Here is a 17,059-nt window from a genome sequence, read left to right as displayed (position 1 = left end):
AGAAACAGACTGGGCCTCAGGGAACAATTTTTGACTTGTAAATATGCTGGAATAGATGAGACAGTCCCACACATCACCTTGTTCTTCACATCAACTATGTGACAAACCTACAATTGCAATCAATGTAGATACTAAGGCCACTAGAAACTGTCCATCATAGGATGCAAGTTTAGATCAGCTGTGCTTACATAGGGGGTCAGTAATCCTGAAGAGGACGGCACAGTGATGGATGGAGACTAAAATTACATCACAGCACATGGGAGGCCGTGCACTCTCAAATCCAGGATCAAAAACCCACAGCGAACTCAGCAAGAACCAGGGAAACAGTGATTCTAAAGGGACAGCAACAGAGCACAAAGCCACTGAACTACGGGTCCAGCCAAGAGTCTCCAGCAATTTTTCAGGAACGTATTACAAAGAATTGAGACTAACACCTTAGCATTTCATCATTAGTTAATTAAAAGGTTTTAGTAAGGTTAAATCTCCAGTCTGCATTATGGAGTGCTTGCAGTTCAAAACAAAAGGGAAGGTGGAAGCATATTAATTGAAGTCTCCTGCTCAGGCAGTCCTCCAGCTACCTGGTCCCCCCAGAAATATCCCACCTGCACATGCAAAGGACACCTAGGGACCATGTACCAGAAAGGACATTTCTGCAATTGCTTTTGAGAACGTTGCACAGCACATCTGCACCAGCTGTACCAAATGGACGCTGCAGGAAGCAGCAGCGCTGCAGGATGTGATTTGATCTGGTTTAGCTGGTGGAGCACACGCCAGTGAGACCCTCCCTGCTATTTAGGGAGGACTGTGAGGAACAAGATGGGATCCTGGGAAAGGGCAGCAGGTTCCTGGCTGGACAGCTGCACATCAGCATCTGTACAATACACAGCAGCAAACCATCACGGAAAACTTCGGGGGAAGATTGAGTGAAGCAACTGGGCAGTTTCATGACCGTTGTCACCATGCATAGCAATGGAAGCTAAAATACGTGTCATTAAATCCCACATTATATGGTAATTAGATGATGACTATCAGGGTTAGAAGGAATTCTCCCTGCATTCCACATGCCTTACACAACTGCGTGGGGAACCTGCCTTGGCATAGAGTGGTTTCTTCACTTCTCTCCGAAACGCCAAGCACCGACCCATGCCAGAGACAAAGCAAAGCAGACTTCCTAAGCGCACTGCCTGATTTGGCACTGCAAGTCTAATCCTGCTGCATCCGTTACAAGTCGCTATAAGCAGCCAGCTTTGGGAAGAGACGCTGTGCTCACCTTCCAAAGGGTGACGGTCATTCTTTGGTAACTTGGGGGAGAGAGGAGCACTGTATGGAGGGGAATCTTGGGAATATCGCTTTGTACCCCGGCCTGGTCCCTGCAGAGTGCCGTCTAACGAACTGCTTCTGTCTAGGAAAAGAGAACAAGCCCTATTTAGGAGTGCAGACTTTCTGGGAAATTCAGTCTTGCCGGAGTCACTTGAGACTCGCATGCATCACCACCCTGGTAACAGCCTGTTAAAACTGCAATCCAGCACATCTGTCAGTGCTTAACATTTTGTATTTTGCTTTGCAAGTTTTATCAGAGAAAAAGGGTGGTAAGAAACCTAATGAAGAATCTTAGCCACGTTTTGCCATATTTCACCCCAAATATCACCTCTGATTGACTTAATTCCATTTCTCCTCATTCTACCCCTTTGGCTCATCCCGCACAATTCCTGCTCCTCCCCACTCTTCACCTTTCAGACGCACGTAACCCTTGGACGACTTGCAAACAACCCTTGGATGATTTGCAAACACTCTGTGCCATACACAGTGCTTGATTAAACCGTACTCAAATTTTCAATCTTTCCCCAACTGGATCCCTCAAGCGCCCCAGCTGTCACTGCTGCTTTTCTCCAAATGCTTCCCAACGACGGGTTCTCCATATTGTACGTGGCAGACGGGACGTCAGGCTGGGCTGCGAGACGTCTCCTTGCAGACAGCTAAAGGCTGCACACAAAGTGTCGGTGGGTGGATGAACACAAAGCATGGAAGCGCTGACACAGATGGGGACAGCAGCCAGGCAAGCGATACAGTGGGTGGCAGACCATGCCCCATATGGGCACGGCATGGTGAACTGAGAAGCAATGATGAGGTGACCCACCAGCCGCCGCCTGCCCACGCAGGCCACCAGCGCTGCTGGCCGGTCCCTTCCAGCTGCCCCAAGCACGGGCGACACGTGTGAGCCTGCAGCATTTGGTGTGCGGGGAGAGAGGGGTGAAATGCTCGTAGACAAATGCCGGGAGCTGGACAACAGCACGGAGTGGCCCCAGCTGGCTGCGCAGGGCAGCGACGGGTGCTGGAGGGGTGACAGAAATACGGCGGGGAGCAACTGGGGCCGGACACCAAGGGAGATGCATCATGCCAAACAAAGAAACGAAGGTACAGATGGGTGCGAAGCATCAGACGGTCACAAATTAGTTGAGGAAAGAGAAATACAAAGGTAGAGAAAAGTATCTGTTCTATCAAAATCCTTTGGGGAAACGAGAGATAAGCTGTTGATACTGAGGCCCTGGGACTCCATACGAGTATGATCAAAAATCACTGTAACATTATTGGAAAGACAAATACTGTCCTCAGGACAAGTCCCTGTAAGAAACATTCATTGCCCAGACAGAGATGGGAAACAAATGCTCTTAGTGATGTCTCTGGGTATCTCTAAATGTAAAACTGCATGACCCTCCTTACCAAACAGTCACAGAACCACAACAAAATGTGATGCTTTTTAAAGGTTTTAGCAGGTTTTGGTTTTTTTTTTTAAATTGCTTGATTTTAAAAGTAATACACACAAAGAAGGTCAGGTTGTAGAAGATAACCCAGGGAATCAAAAGTTAGGTCAGTGTAAATTAATGAAAGGATAAACCAAAAGTAGGTCTGTAGTTAGGGTCTCCAATTTTAAAGGACAAATTTGAAGAAAATAAAGAAATGAAGTAATACACAGAACTGCACCCAGCAGTCACGATGCAGATCACCAGGGAAAAAAAAGAAAATACCTTCAGTTTAAAAGATGCCATAAACATCATGAATGTGTATCATCAGTGAGGAAATAATCTGGGAGGAAAGGACCCCAAATCTAATGGATAAACATTCACTTTGAGAAGGATGCTGAGAACAAGCAGATCATTTACTGGAGATGAAAAGGACCTCCTCAGTATGGAGCCGTATGCCTCAGAGGATGGTGAGCGCAGGGACAAAGTTGCTTTAACATTTTTATTATTTATGTATTTATGTATTTATATTATTTATTTATTTATCTTTTAACTCATTCTGTCTTTTGACACAGTGCAAAGGAAAAGACAGGACTGCGTCTTCAGCTATAGAAGTAACAAGCGCATGGGAAAGGAGCGAGAGGATACTATGCAGAAAGGTAACGATTGAGAAAAAAAGAAAAAAAAGGTGTCCTTGTCTGCAAACGATGGGACAGCTCTGAGGGATATTTCACCTCACCTAGCTTGGGGGGCTGGTGAGGAGGAAGAGAAGAGCATCTGCCCATGCCTGGGTTTGTGCTGTTGGCCATCCTAAGGCAGTTGGGATCGATGCCTTTACAGTCAGTGAGAGTCTGCTCACCTCATGGGGTCAAAGTCAAGGCTCCTACTTTAGGCTGCTGTAACTTGCACTGACTGCCCTGGTACCTCCTCCGCGACTGCAGAGCGTGCCTACCAACCTGCTCAGGTGTCGATGCCTCGGTGACATCCACCTGCATTCTGTAAAACAAATCCCACCCTTCACTTCCAGTCAGCCATGCTGAACACCAGGGCAAGGCTCAAAGGGTAAAATAAACGGGACAGGAAGGAAAATATACACTATTGACTAAGAAATGGAAATCAAATAACTGAACGTACTCAAACTGGGGATGTGTGGGTGCAGAGGAAGCCAAAACGTAACTTCAGAAAGAAGGCGCATGTGAAACCCTGGGTCTGCCACAGCAAATTCTAACAGAACTCAGTGATGCGCTGCTCAGAGTGACTAGAAACACACTGCTAACGTTTAGAAAAAGGTGAAAAAATATTTTGGCAACAAAATGCTCGTGTCTAACCTCAGCAGTACTGCAAGGTTTGTAAGAGGTTCTGAAGGAAAGGGTAGGGAGAATACTGCAATTATACATGGCACATACTGCGGTAGGCGTTCGTCAGAGGAGACTAACCCAAGAGCTTCCTTACCATGGGAAAATAACTGATCTATCACACAAAGGAAGAGTGGGCAATCTCGTTTACCTGGAATTCAGCAAGGCATTTGATATGGAGAACCACCAGCTGAGACAGAGAACATGAAGATTACAAAAGCCTTGTTACATGCACAAACATCTGATTTGAGGGGAAAAGCAGCTGGCAGAGCACTAAGCAAGAATATGAGGTAGGAGAGCAATTGCTAATGAATTTTCCTGAGGATCACTCTTAAGCCCATTGTCATTTAATATTTTTATTAATAACTTTGGCACAAATTTTAGAGATTCACCAATTAAATCTGCTGATGTCTTCCCAGACATCAGGCCAGATAAAATAGCATTTGAAATGATGCAGAAAAAATATATATACAATGGAGTACCAGAAAGGAGGTAAATCCAGCAGCAAAATGCAGATGTGCACTTGAAACATTGTCCCATGAGCTGGGAACTTGCAGTTGACAATAACGGATGAGAAGAACAGGGTACGTGACCAGGACGGGTTGATCATCACCTGCTACAAGAATACAGCGACGAAAAGCAGCTTCCAGAGATGCTTCTTGTGAACATGGTACTGCCAGTGCTGTGGCATCAAGTTCCCATGAGCTCTTCCCCAGAGTGCTGGGTGGCACTCTGGTCAGCTCATGAAGTTTAATTCAAACCAACACTAGATGAGGAGAGCAGAGAGCTGAAATTTCTTACCAGAGCAGCCAAAAGGTGAGCCCCCCTGAAGGATACGACTGCTCTCTAACTACTTCCAGAAGAAGGAGAACTAAGTTAAACTAAAAGACCATGTTAAGACAAGGAGAAACAGACACCAAGTTGCCCAAGAATAAATCTGGGCTAGAAACTACAACATAGTTTCTAAAAATTCAGAAAAAAACCTTGGAGCAGCCTCCAGTGGACAAACAAAATCCCCAACTCCAGGGTTAATTAAAGCAACACCGTATGCTGTGGTGCCTGTAATAACAGGCTCCAAGGCTCAATGGTCCAGAAGGTCCCTCCAGCCCTGTGTTTTCTGATGGCTCCAGATCAGATCTACCTATTCACAACATTTCATAGCCCATCCCTCTTCCTATTAAAAGCAATCAACTCCCTGCTTTCTGGCAAATCTACTGTTTCCTGATGTACAACTTGATCTATTTCCCCTTATTTCCATGATTACGCCTTACTTAGCAAGACAGAATGCCAGGATGCAGCTGACCTAAGGGCTGCTGCAGACCTTCCTTCTGCCCCAAACACACGCACAGATTCTCTGCGGTATCCACAGTGGTACTCCTGTTAAGTGAGTTTGTTCTGGGAATTGAGGTCAGGTCCCATCCTAACCAGTGATCATTTTCTGGAGGAACCAGCCCCATTCAGACACATGAACACCTGCACCATAGAAGAAACAAAGCAGGACACACAGCTGAAGGTGAGACCACAGCAGCCTTGACACTTGGTGTGGTTTAAGCTGATGTACAACTTCACCCTCACTCTTCCATGACCAGCCCGAACCTCTCAAATCGCCGGTACTGTTTCTTTGCCCTCACCAGAAGCCACTGTTACATGCAGATAACGTTTATCATCTTCTTGCAGGTGCTTGAGAAAAATGTTAGATGACCAGATGTGCAACAATCCCTGAGACATCAGTATGAACTACAGGACTAGGTGTTATCACTTCTCTGGACTGTGATTAATCTTTCTTTAATCCCTGCAAACACTCTAATGAAAAGTTCGCGATGGGCAGGTCTCAGCATCACGTCATATGTGGTGCTCTGCCTGAGCTTCCCTGAATTCTGACTTTGCTCTTTATACTTTTCCACCCTGCCAGGCAGCACAGCTCTTAGCACAGACATCACTGACATCTCATGGTGGCTAGAAACCATGCGTGAGCTATAGGACCCTCTCCATCCAAGCCTGCTACCGTGCCCAGACCCTGGCTCCTCTTCCTCCTTCTGGTTTTGCTCTAACTCATGACAGGATACTTCCACACAGAAACACAGGGATTTCTTCTAGGGGTAACCTCTAGTCCCAGTAACGAGACATACTGTTCCTGTACATGCCACAGCAGCCAACCCGCTGCCTACAGCTCCTCTTCTAACAGCACACCACAGCTCCCTGCTCCTGGCTTTGCTGGCTCCAGCACGGCTCTGCACAGCCCCAGCCTGCAGGCAGCTGTCAGCCACGGAGGAAGCAGAGGACAGTAACGCGGAGACACTCGCGCTCTTTACGCTGTTGCTAACCCCCTCCCCTGAGCTTTGGGTGTTTTGCGAGATGCCATGCAGCACTGTAGCATTAGGCTGTTGTCCCTAAGCTTCACAGTTAGCAACTTTTCCTTCAACAGTTCTTCCTAAGTGCTTACCCTTTAACATTAGAAAGTCTTGCTTTTCTTGTCAGAGCCATAATTACCCAAAGGATTAACTCTAGAAAGACCTCAAACAGCTGTTTGCTGGGTCGGGGGGGCAGAAAGGTAGTGGAGGAAGCAAGACAGGAGAGCAGATCAGCACAAGACACTTGTGAAGTACCTAAAGAGGGTGCAGATAGCTTCTATCGTCTCCACGGCTGGCATTCCTACAGCAGCAGTTCTCCCAGAGCCCCACAGCCAGCCCAGGGAGGCAGCTATCACCCTGGGGGTTGTTGCCACTACACAGCACTGCAGGGAAAACTATTGGTTGTCTTGTTTTCCACCGCTTTCACTTAAGAGCAATTTTGCAGCCTGATGATTTGCATCATGGCATGAACTATCTTGCCGGGGGTGTTGCTTCAACGCAGCCGAGCGTTAGCCATGCCAAGAAAAACAAAGCCATCTATGCCTCAGATCGCTGCAGCGTGCATCATCTCTGAACAGGCTAAGCGTTCGCTGAGGGCTGGATGTGCTGGCTACTGGCAGCAGATTCACAGCCGCTGTGGAAACTGCTCTGCTAGGTTTTAATTCCGTTTCTTCTAATTACAGTTTACCTGCTACGTGTTATCACTCTTCTATTTCTCATGCAGAGTCTTTCACCTTAATTCCTAACTGGAAACTGTATGAAGTCACTATAATCAGATTACAGGAAGTGGGAAGGACTGGGGGACAAGGAGAGGAGGGAAGACAAGGAGACAGCACGGATGAGCAGAAACCTACAGGCAGAGATGGAAATCAGACCGACAGGCAGAAAATACAGCAACTCAAATCCTGAGCAAAAAGAGCCCTGTGGCCATGTGCATGACACTAGGTTTGATGCAATGAACCCTGCAGAGAGGGCTCTGAAACGCACACCTGCCTCCTGAGATAAAGATAAAATCGGGGTTAAGACATGGAGCACCTGGGGTCCCTACAACGCCGCCCCCGCCCCAGCTCCTACCTGGTAGATACCTGTCGTGGTCGTACTCGTGTGCCCGCTGCATGTGGCTGTTCTGAGTGAAAGGCTGGTTCCCAAAGAGGTTGTCACTGCGGAGATTGTGGCAGAGCTTCTCCAGGAAGCGGAGGACGTAGGTGATACTGTTTACTGCTGGCAGGTTCAGAGTGTGCTGTTCCCGATCAAACACAGCTGGAGACAGAAACAAACAGAGCCCAACACGTAAACCCCCAGCAAAGGCAGGAGACTACGCCCAGGGCTGCACAGCCAGCTTCTGTATCTCAGCATCGCTGGTCTAGACTAGAGCAAACAAAAGCCACTGCCTTCCGCTGGCTGAGCGCTGGCGAGCTTGCTTCCCCGGGACAGGCTAAAACCAGTCTGCTGCACCCAGCGTCAGGTACAGGGCTGCAGCGCATGAGAAGCTGCGTTCGAGGGAATGGAAAGGCATTCAAGGAGGGACCTGCAGTCCCAACATCCGGGTAAACGCGGGCTTAAAAGCAAAATTAAAAAACGGGGAATTCCTTGTCTTTCCGTCAGGAGCTCTGAAAATCCCACCCGTTCCGCCTCCTCCTGGGGGCTCGGGCAGTGCTGGGGGATGATAGGTGAAGCCAAATGCTGCCCAGGCTGACAGCAGGGCTGCACAGTGCCTTCTCCAGCAGCCGTGCCTGGAGGCCACACTAACCGCTCGCTTCTGAGTCAGCCACTAGCTGTTGCTTCACTGACACAGATGTCTGGCAAGAAAGAGCAGACAGAAATCTTCTGTCTGCCCCCGGCCCATGACTGCACCAAGCTTCAGGAGAGACATCTTCCAACGAGCGAATTCTTGCAATGACATCTCTGAAGGCAAAGTGCTGCAGGCCAGTTCTCACCTGAGATGACCTCTCCCCCGTGGCCTTGTTTTAAGAAGGAGAAGACTGTTTTCTGATGATAAGCGCAATCAATGCAGGCCTGTACTGCTTGCTGCAGGACAACAGAAGCTCGAGCTGGTCCAAAATGGTCTGGCAGCTGCTGAACTTTCTTCTTGTCTAGGTGGGGCCCAGTGCTGCCGTTCTTGTTCAAGTAAATGCAAACTGCCAAGATGAGAAATGTGTTTGCCATTAACCCACTCAAGAAAGCAAGAAACAGATGCCTAAAATCCAACCTGAGAGATGCTGGGATTTTAAGACTCTCAAATCACCCACAAAGGGGAATCCACCACGACTGCCTGTCTGCATCCTAACAGCAGAGCCACTTACAGAGGGGAATTGCCTCCAAAATCTTCCTGCCTCACACTCACCGTCCAAGCTGCTGCTGTTTCTCCTACGCTTTCCCCAGCGCTCAGGCTCCCAAAGGCAGGCTGCAAAGTGGTCCCCATGCCAGCCAGGTATGATGAGATGAAGGAATGCAGCCCCAACTTTTTAGGGACACTGCGTTCTTTAGGTTCCTCTGAAAATTGGCCACTTATGTTCTGGGGAAACAGAGGGCTCAGCCCATATCCAGTGCTTGACTGAACATATAAAAAGCAGCTTTACATTAGACTTTTCTGCCCAGATTCATCTTCAGCTACATCTCACAGCTGTAGCAGAGCATATACTCTGCACTGTGCTCCTACTCCTCCCCTGCTCCCTCTCGTCCTTGTTTGCCTCAGTATCCTGGCTGAAGCTGAACAGATCATGGCCACTGTCACTCAGCAGTTGTCTGCATCTCGCTGTGGCTTCAGCAGCTGTGCCTGGCATGGTTTGGGAGAGCTCGCGCTCTGGACTCACGAGAGGTGCTGCCTCTGGGCACAGTGGGCCTTGAGAAGTGCCCTTCGAGAGCTGTGGAGTCATTAGCATGCACATGGTGACTCAGGGAAAGGGGTCCCTGCACTGACCAGATGGACTCGCAATCTTCCTACGACTTCATTATCTCCAAAATAGACGGAGAGATAAGCGAATGGCTGATCTGAACTTGTGTGCCTCTCTTTTCCTCCTGACACTCTGTATTAGGCCAGCCTTTCTGGAATTGTAACGTTTGCTGGTCTGTGGGTTTAGGAAGAAATGGGAGTATCTCAGTGTGTCGCTCTCTGACTGATGCAGCTCCTAACTGTGCAATCTTGTCAAGAATGTGGTTCGAGACCCTTACCTGTGGGAGCCTGCATGGCAGAGCTGGGGATTGTAGCAGCGTCCTGAGGCACAGTGCTTGTGTCTGGTTCTGGGGTACTGGTTGTTGGAGAGGTGGGTGCTGGGTTCAGCAATGTCCTAGGTTTCCTCTGCAGAAAAAGAGGAGATATTTCTCCTTTTATCCCTGCTCTCCTTTACCACCCATGATCACTACACTCTCTCCTTTGCATCCAACAGACAAGGCACTGTGGAACATGACACACTTCTGATGGTGATGACGGGGAGTCTCAAGAACCTCGTAATCAATATGTGTGTACTTTATAAACCACAATCCTGAAAAAATAACAAGCCTGAGATCTGCCACCTCTGCTTGACTTAGACCAGCTACACACGATGGATGGAAGAGCTTATTCCACCGTTTGGCCATCCTGTCATGATCACAGCATCTGCCATGCTACTTCACAGCTAATGCAGCTCCAAAGACACAGTTTCTTGATGGAAATGATCTTTAGGACACAGACATTTCTCTACAGTTCTGGGGCTGGACTCTGAGGGATATTCCCAGCCCACATACCCCTCTGGTCTCCTACTTGCTGCAGTCACACAGCCAGAGGCTGAGACAAACGTGCACAAACACACGCATGCACCATCCCATGGCAGAACTTGCAGCACCTGCTTTTCACCCGCCTGCATCAGCATCAGCTTTTACCTTACTGCCAGGCTTGGGGCCTCTCTTTCTGGGGAATTTCAAAGGCTCCACTGACTTGGAGGGTGTAGGCATGGGGTGATGGATTAGCGCTTTGGTCGTTCGACCACGCTTCTTCCCTGTTTTGCGACGCCTTTGCCCTTGTTGATGCCCCAAAACAGTCTTTGTGCTACTGTGCATGCTAGGTTTCTCCGAGTTTACTTCGGAGGCAGGTAAAGGGCTCTTTGGAATCACAACTGAAATAAAAAGAGAAAAAGCAAATATAATTAAATCAGGCGAGAATCAAAACAAGAGCAGCCTCCATCTTTATACAGTGTCACATGGAAAAACCTGGCGCATTTGCAGCCCCCTGAATGGAGGCTACTGCTCTCCATGCCAGAATAAAAACCAAACGCACTGATCCTTGGTTCAGCACTTGAGCTGTGGGACACTGTGGCTTAGCCTGGATGGGCTGAACTCCAGAAGGATCGTGCTTTCAGCCATACCTTCCTTCCTGAGAAAAACTGGCACCTACACCTCTTCCTTCTGCGAGTGGTGACCTGCCAGCAATCACGCAAAATGCACCGAAAGCATGCCTAGGGGGAGGATCAGTCAAGACCTGCCTGACGGTCACAGAGCCAGTGCTGTGCTGGAAATCCCCTCTCTCAAGGCAGAAGTCAAATTTTCTCAAATTACCAGTGAACTGCAGTGGAAGGTACCAGCTCCATCCTCAATGCCTGCAAGGTCTATTGCTCCCAGCCCCAAGTAATAGCTCATCTTGGTTGGATCAGCTGAGCTGCTCCTCTCACATACTGCCAGAGGTAAGTGAAGTGCCAGCACATGGTCCGTTCCTTCTTATCTTCTCACACTTTCCATGACAAAACCAGGTTTCTGGTGTATTTGCCCACCCCTGAATTTGGTCATTCATCTTTCCCAAGCCTTGCTAAAGGCTAGAGATGAACTGGCCCAGCTCAGCAGACCAGTGTTTCCTTTAGATTTAAATTTCTGCTAAAAAGAAACAAAACAAAACAAAACTCTCCTAGATTTTGAAAAAGGCACAGTGACCTTTAGGATGTCTTGTTTCTTTGACCTGGAAACCTCACTGTGTATTCAACATGGGGACTCTGAATTAGAAAGAACAAAACCACTCCTGAAGTGAGGAGCTTTATAGTTAAGACGAAAATCTTGGCAAAGGAAACAGAGTGCTCTAAAAGATTGATACCAGCATGGCACACAGCCCTAACAGTGACACAACTGTGGGTATATAAAGAGAATTTTAAGTTTTTTCTAACAAGGGTTTTATGAGCTGTTACTCTAAGCAAGGACTCATTCCCTTGGCACAGAGGAACTGTTTCCTGCCAACAGCTCAGAAGCAGCAGAGCCAGGTCCAACTTTCTAGGGGTCTGGAGAAGATCAGTGGGCTGCGAGGTCACAGCAGCAACCCCAAGTCTGGAGATACTCCAGGGATGGGGCAGCGAGCTGACGGCTCTGTTAACTACTTCACTGCTAACCAAACACAGACCGAGTGAACGGTGTGGCTGGTATGGGGAGATCTGCATAAGGTTCCATCAGTGGCAGCTTATTATGGCCTTATGCGAACGAGCCATTGGAGGTGGAGGATCCTGCTTCGCTCTTCTGGTCTGACTCCACTCACCAGCTTTGGCTCTGGGGTATCCTGCGCTCTCCCCGGGGAGACTGGGCATGAACCTGGCTGCCAGGTCCGAGACAACCCGAGCAAATGGTTCGTTCAGGCAGCTGGAAACCAGCACTGGTGTTATCTTGCAATAGGACCAGATGGCTTCACGCAGGTGGGTGTGCTGGCCCAGCGCTCCTCCAGGTCCAAGCTGCCATCGGGACTCCCAGCCTCCAGCCACATTTCTGTCTCGTTGGCAGTGCCAAAGACGGCCGTGCAGGGGGCGTGAGGGCGGATGGAGCCGACCCCAGCTGCCAGCTCAGTGTCACATGTGTGGGGTGCAGAGGTTAGCAGGTACTGCAGGGAACGCCAGGAACACCAGGCAGCACTCCTCCTGCTGCCAGCAATGGCTGCTGCCACTGGCAAATCTTGTGTACGCTTCCACTTGCTGCCTCGAGATGATGAAGTCTGCTGTCCCTGCCCTACCGCACTGAGATCCTGCATGTTTCTACAAGTAACCTGCACAAAAAGTGAAGTGCAGAATGTCCTGCATTTGTCTTCAGGTGGTTTACACCCACCCTAACCTCACTTTGCACTGGCACAAATAACGCGGTATATGATACATCCAGGAATCGGCCCCGTTCTGCTTGTCACATGGGCAGGGCAAGATTTCTGGTGCCCTCAATTTATTTTTTTTATTTTTAATTTTATTTCCTTGCTTTTGTGCATTAGGGTTCGGTATCAGATGCTGGGGAGTAGTACACAGTCATTCAGGGATTTAACTTGCCCAGTGATGTCTTTTTTTGTGTCAGGCAGATACAGAGAATTAATATTAACAGCAAGACTACTTTGCTGGCAAGAAAAGGAATACAATAGCACAAATGCTTCTTACAGTTGATGATTTTCCAGGACAGTGAGTGTCACCTGTCACCAGGAGACATCTGGCATCCAGCTGTGCTAGCAGAGAGGACAGGCACTGATTGCTGAATTGGTGTGCCTCCAGCCTTATGTGTGCATGGCTGATCTCAGCAGAGAAATATTTGTATTAAAAGATTTACTAGAATCCCACAAGTTGATAGAACAAGGATAAACACAGGTAAAATGCTCAGTACTTCAAAGAAACTCTTAAACATCAAAGGGATGTGTAGAACAATGCAGGGGCATTTCATTTGCAATCTGCACCAACGCTAAGTGTCTGAGCCAAGCTGTTCTGCAACAAGGTTTCTCTAACCTGGAAGAGAAATTGAGGATTCTACAGACAAGCTGTGAAGCAAACACACAATCTCAGTGTTACTAGTGAAAACCCCACAGAAACGGTGCATTTGGGAAGTTGGGATGCAGTAGGCAGAGCTGCTGAACTGCACCCTTGGCTCCCAGGCTGGAACCACGTTGCAGAGAAATCCCAGTGCCAGGGAAAAGGTGACTGATGTCAGGTGAACTCCTGGTGCGCAAGCTTTCACTGTATAATTTTATAATAAAAAATGATTTCATCTTTTGGTACAATAAGTAATAGAAAGATCTATTGTTTGCTGCAGCTGTAAAGATATTACAGGTAACGTTAATTTGCAAGGCTTAAAGAATTGCTGCTTTGTTTTTAGGGCAATAAAAGCACATAAGTAGGTGTGGGCAGACCACATGATAGGAAACCTCATTTCATTCAGCCAAGCCAGAGGAGTTTCCACTGCTCCTGCTGCCCCTGGCAGCACGTCCCTGCTGCAGCCACAGCTCCCACAGGGATGGAGCTCAAAAGGCTGTTCAACGAAACAGGCTAAGTTACATCTAAATGTGTAGCCAGCTCAGGGCATAAATACACAGAAAATGACCTAGATTGTTGCTTTGTGCCTAACAGTATTACTGAATACAATGCTGAATATGTTGCTGAACATGCACTAATATTTCTTCCTGCGGCTGCTTCAATGAGACTGATATAATGCACAGCTAGTTTTCTGACCCAGAGTGATTGAATGAAATGAAGTCTTATCATCCCACGATCCAGCGCCATTCAGCAGACCTGCCTGGCGTTTTGTTTGATTTTAACCAGAATCTGAGAAAACACCTGCCCGTGCTAATTCATTTCTCTTTCCTCTCCCAGATGTGTTGAGCTGCACGCAGTCAGTGCGATGAGGAGACACCAACCACTTCAGAGTGGAGCCATCCTGCCAGCTGCACCTACGTGGCAACGGTGCAGCCACAGAAACACAGACTTATGGCTGGCCACACTGTCATCTCGTCACCGAGGCATTTCTAACCACTTCCAGTGACCGGATGCTTCCTAAAGGAACCTGGAGTTTTTGCCAGGTGTCTATTACCTTCCTTCAGGATTTCAGCCCCTGGTGTTACCAGGACATGGTCAACTAGCACAGGATTGCTGCGGGAAGGAGCGGTGCAGAGGGCTCAGCCCCGCTCGCACCCACCTGACGCCCACCAAGCTCCTGCAGCAGTAACGGCTGTGCCCAGCAAGCAGGCTTATCTTGCAGCTGCAAACCATTGCCCACATACCCTTTAACTGCCAAAAGCTTCGATTTACTGCATCTTATTCAGCTGGTGACAGTGCCAGCCCAACAGTGAGCATCTGCCAGGGACATCCCCACGTTCTTCTACCTTGTACCACTGTCTTCACCCCACGGTGAACTGCTGAGAGGAGCCAAATTTTCAGAAAATCAAACGGGGCCCACTTAGAAAATCAACAATTTGCTATCACTGAGAAAAGCAGCATATCTCTGCCCCACAGCTTTGGTGCTCACACGACCTCTGAGCAACCTAACCAACTCCAAAGCTGGCCTTGCTTTAGGCAAGGAGTTGGGCCATGTATCCTCCAGATGTCCCTTCTGACCAAAATTATTCTGTGATCTGAACTCATAGTTAATCACTTCAGCTCATTAATCGAACAGAAAACTAATCAACAAAAGTTTTCTGCTGGCTGAACTGTCCTGTTTTGGGTCATATAGGCATCCGGGTCAGCACCAGGGCAGACACACGCAGGGGTGGGCTGGCTGGCATCGGATCAGTTTGGCTGCAGTGACAAACATCACCCAAAAGATGCAGGATCAAACACTGCTGAACTCCGAGCCAAAGAAAAGACGGACACCACTGACTGGGTTACTAATCACTGAAGGATTAATTTAAATGAGTCTTGAGCTTCCTGCAGAAACAAAGAGACTTGACAGAGAATTCCAGACTTCAGGCTCTATTTCCTAATACCAAAATATCCCTTGCCAGTTGACACATGGCACCAGCAGCACCTGCAGCTGCCCACCACACTGTGACTCAAACTATTATTGGCAGAAGACTCTTTAAAGTTGCCATCCACACTTTGAGGATTAGCCAATACTAGAAAGCAGCATTTGTCACTCATCAGCTTACCTCAGGCTTGTCACAGCTTGAAGAAGATACAATTATGTCTTTGGGTAAGAATAACAAAGCCAACACTTAGGAAAATATGTAACAGAAGAGTTGAAGATGGAGGATTGTTTCCTACTTTTCCCTCCAATACACCAGCTATTTAACAGTTTGCATTTACTAACAGCTGTTGGATCGCAAAACACAAAATCTCCATTTTACATGCTAAGGGCTACTGTACTCTTAGATGCAGCTGTAGCTGACAGCCCTTCTCTCAAGAGGTACTAGTAATGACCGCTGCAGTGTCTCAAAACACAGGGGTGGTTTCTGAGAAGACTGAAAACGCTGTTCACGTCCATTTTAAAGCAGAATGCTCTGTAGGCCGCCTGCCCAGTGGTTCTTTGGTGCTCCAGCTGCCCCTTGTCCCATCTTCAGCACTGCACGGTCAGAAGCGTGACCCGAAGAGGTGGGTTAGAGAGACACATTTCAGATAAACAAATTTGCCAGAGAATAGAAATCTTGTTGAGACCTGGCTGAACTCTTCCTTGGATGCTGCAGTTCAAGCCTAGACATCCTGAAGGCTGGAGCTGGACAGGAACCAGAGCTCAGTGCCTGTCCAAGAGTAAGATGTTTAAGTTTCAAACCTCTGTGATTCTTCCCAAAGCAGAGACTGTCATCACTGGCCACTATGAGCACACTGGAACCTCAACACGGGCTCAGGGAAGGCTCAATATGTGGCACATTCTGAGCTCTCACAGCAGAAACTGTCAGAGCGGGGGTGGGAGACATGGGCTCCTTGCAGGGACAGGGATTAGGAACAATCCTCCAAATCCTGGAATTTAGAAGTCAGAATGCAATTATTCTGATAATTCATTATTTCCTGCAAGGATTCATGCTCTCCAGCCTACAACATCCGCTTGAGCTAAGGCTGAGAGATCAGAGGGTGTATCTAATACAGTAATACAGCAAGAGGATCCAAGTGCTGCATGGTTCAGCATGTTTGAGATGTTCTCACGATCAGTTACCTTAACTCCCAAAGATGCATATTCTTTTTACACAAGATTTGTCTAGTTTCAGCTTTCAACTGCTGAAACTTGCTGTTGCCTTCACTGGAAGCCATGAGGTGCCTTATTCACCGATCCCCTCCCAGACCTCACTAGCCAGTCGTTACATGGCAGCACACACAAAATACAAACCCATGGTCCTTCAAACTGTCCCTGTCCTGCTCATGCTGACAATCAGGTTGCATTTTAATGTCCGTTTTTGGACAGGACATCCATAGGCATGTGAAGAAGAGCTTAAAACTAAAGCAATATCTTATGCATTTGTTGAACCTGAGAAAGGCTCTGAACATTCATCATGAGTGTCTCATTTCTTAAAGGCTGAGAAGCATTGCATGGCCCGGAGCCGCAATTTTCTTACTCTAATTGTTTGCTTGTGCTTAGATGAGCTCTGTGCACTGCAGACGCTACTGTACATCCCATTGGCACAGGCTGTGTCATTTTTATGGTTGTTTTATTTACAAAAATAAAACAACTAAAAAAAAAAAAGGTCTCAAGAGTCACAGTGATACCAGAACTGCTATTTGCTTTTTGCACAAGTCTTACATTTACAGCTCTCAAGGCAGCATTCCTGTGTGCCCTAAACTACACTGGTAATTACACTCGGCACTTTCCGAAGGCAGGGCAGCCAGAGATCATAGAAACCTTCCCAGGCATTCACTACACCTTACAACACATTTCAGAGACGCTGGGCAACACACTGACAGCCAGAGGTTTAGCGACTCGCCTGAAGTGCCAGACCAAT

General features: G+C 47.9%; 1 protein-coding gene across 15 annotated transcripts in view; it reads right to left on the bottom strand.

Annotated features, from left to right (window-relative positions):
• SCMH1 (Scm polycomb group protein homolog 1) overlaps positions 1-17,059 on the bottom strand; it is a 76,681-nt gene that overhangs the window by 12,548 nt on the left and 47,074 nt on the right. For 10 of the 15 annotated variants that reach the window (XR_008573996.1, XM_054802625.1, XM_054802635.1 and 7 more), the window contains 5 exons: positions 10,306-10,538; positions 9,619-9,745; positions 8,385-8,585; positions 7,522-7,707; positions 1,271-1,402 (listed from right to left, as the gene is read on the bottom strand). Coding sequence is in view for 14 of the 15 variants with exons in the window: in XM_054802625.1 (XP_054658600.1) it covers positions 1,271-1,402; positions 7,522-7,707; positions 8,385-8,585; positions 9,619-9,745; positions 10,306-10,538 (879 nt within the window). In the remaining variant the exon portion in view is untranslated. The remainder of the gene's footprint in view (positions 1-1,270; positions 1,403-7,521; positions 7,708-8,384; positions 8,586-9,618; positions 9,746-10,305; positions 10,539-17,059) is intronic. The other 5 variants (XM_054802632.1, XM_054802637.1, XM_054802633.1 and 2 more) reach the window with 4 other exon arrangements.

The sequence above is a fragment of the Grus americana genome, chromosome 23 (assembly GCF_028858705.1).
Source record: "Grus americana isolate bGruAme1 chromosome 23, bGruAme1.mat, whole genome shotgun sequence".
Lineage (NCBI taxonomy): Eukaryota > Metazoa > Chordata > Aves > Gruiformes > Gruidae > Grus > Grus americana.
Note: the sequence above shows the minus strand (reverse complement) of the source record. Positions and strands in the feature narration are given on the sequence as shown.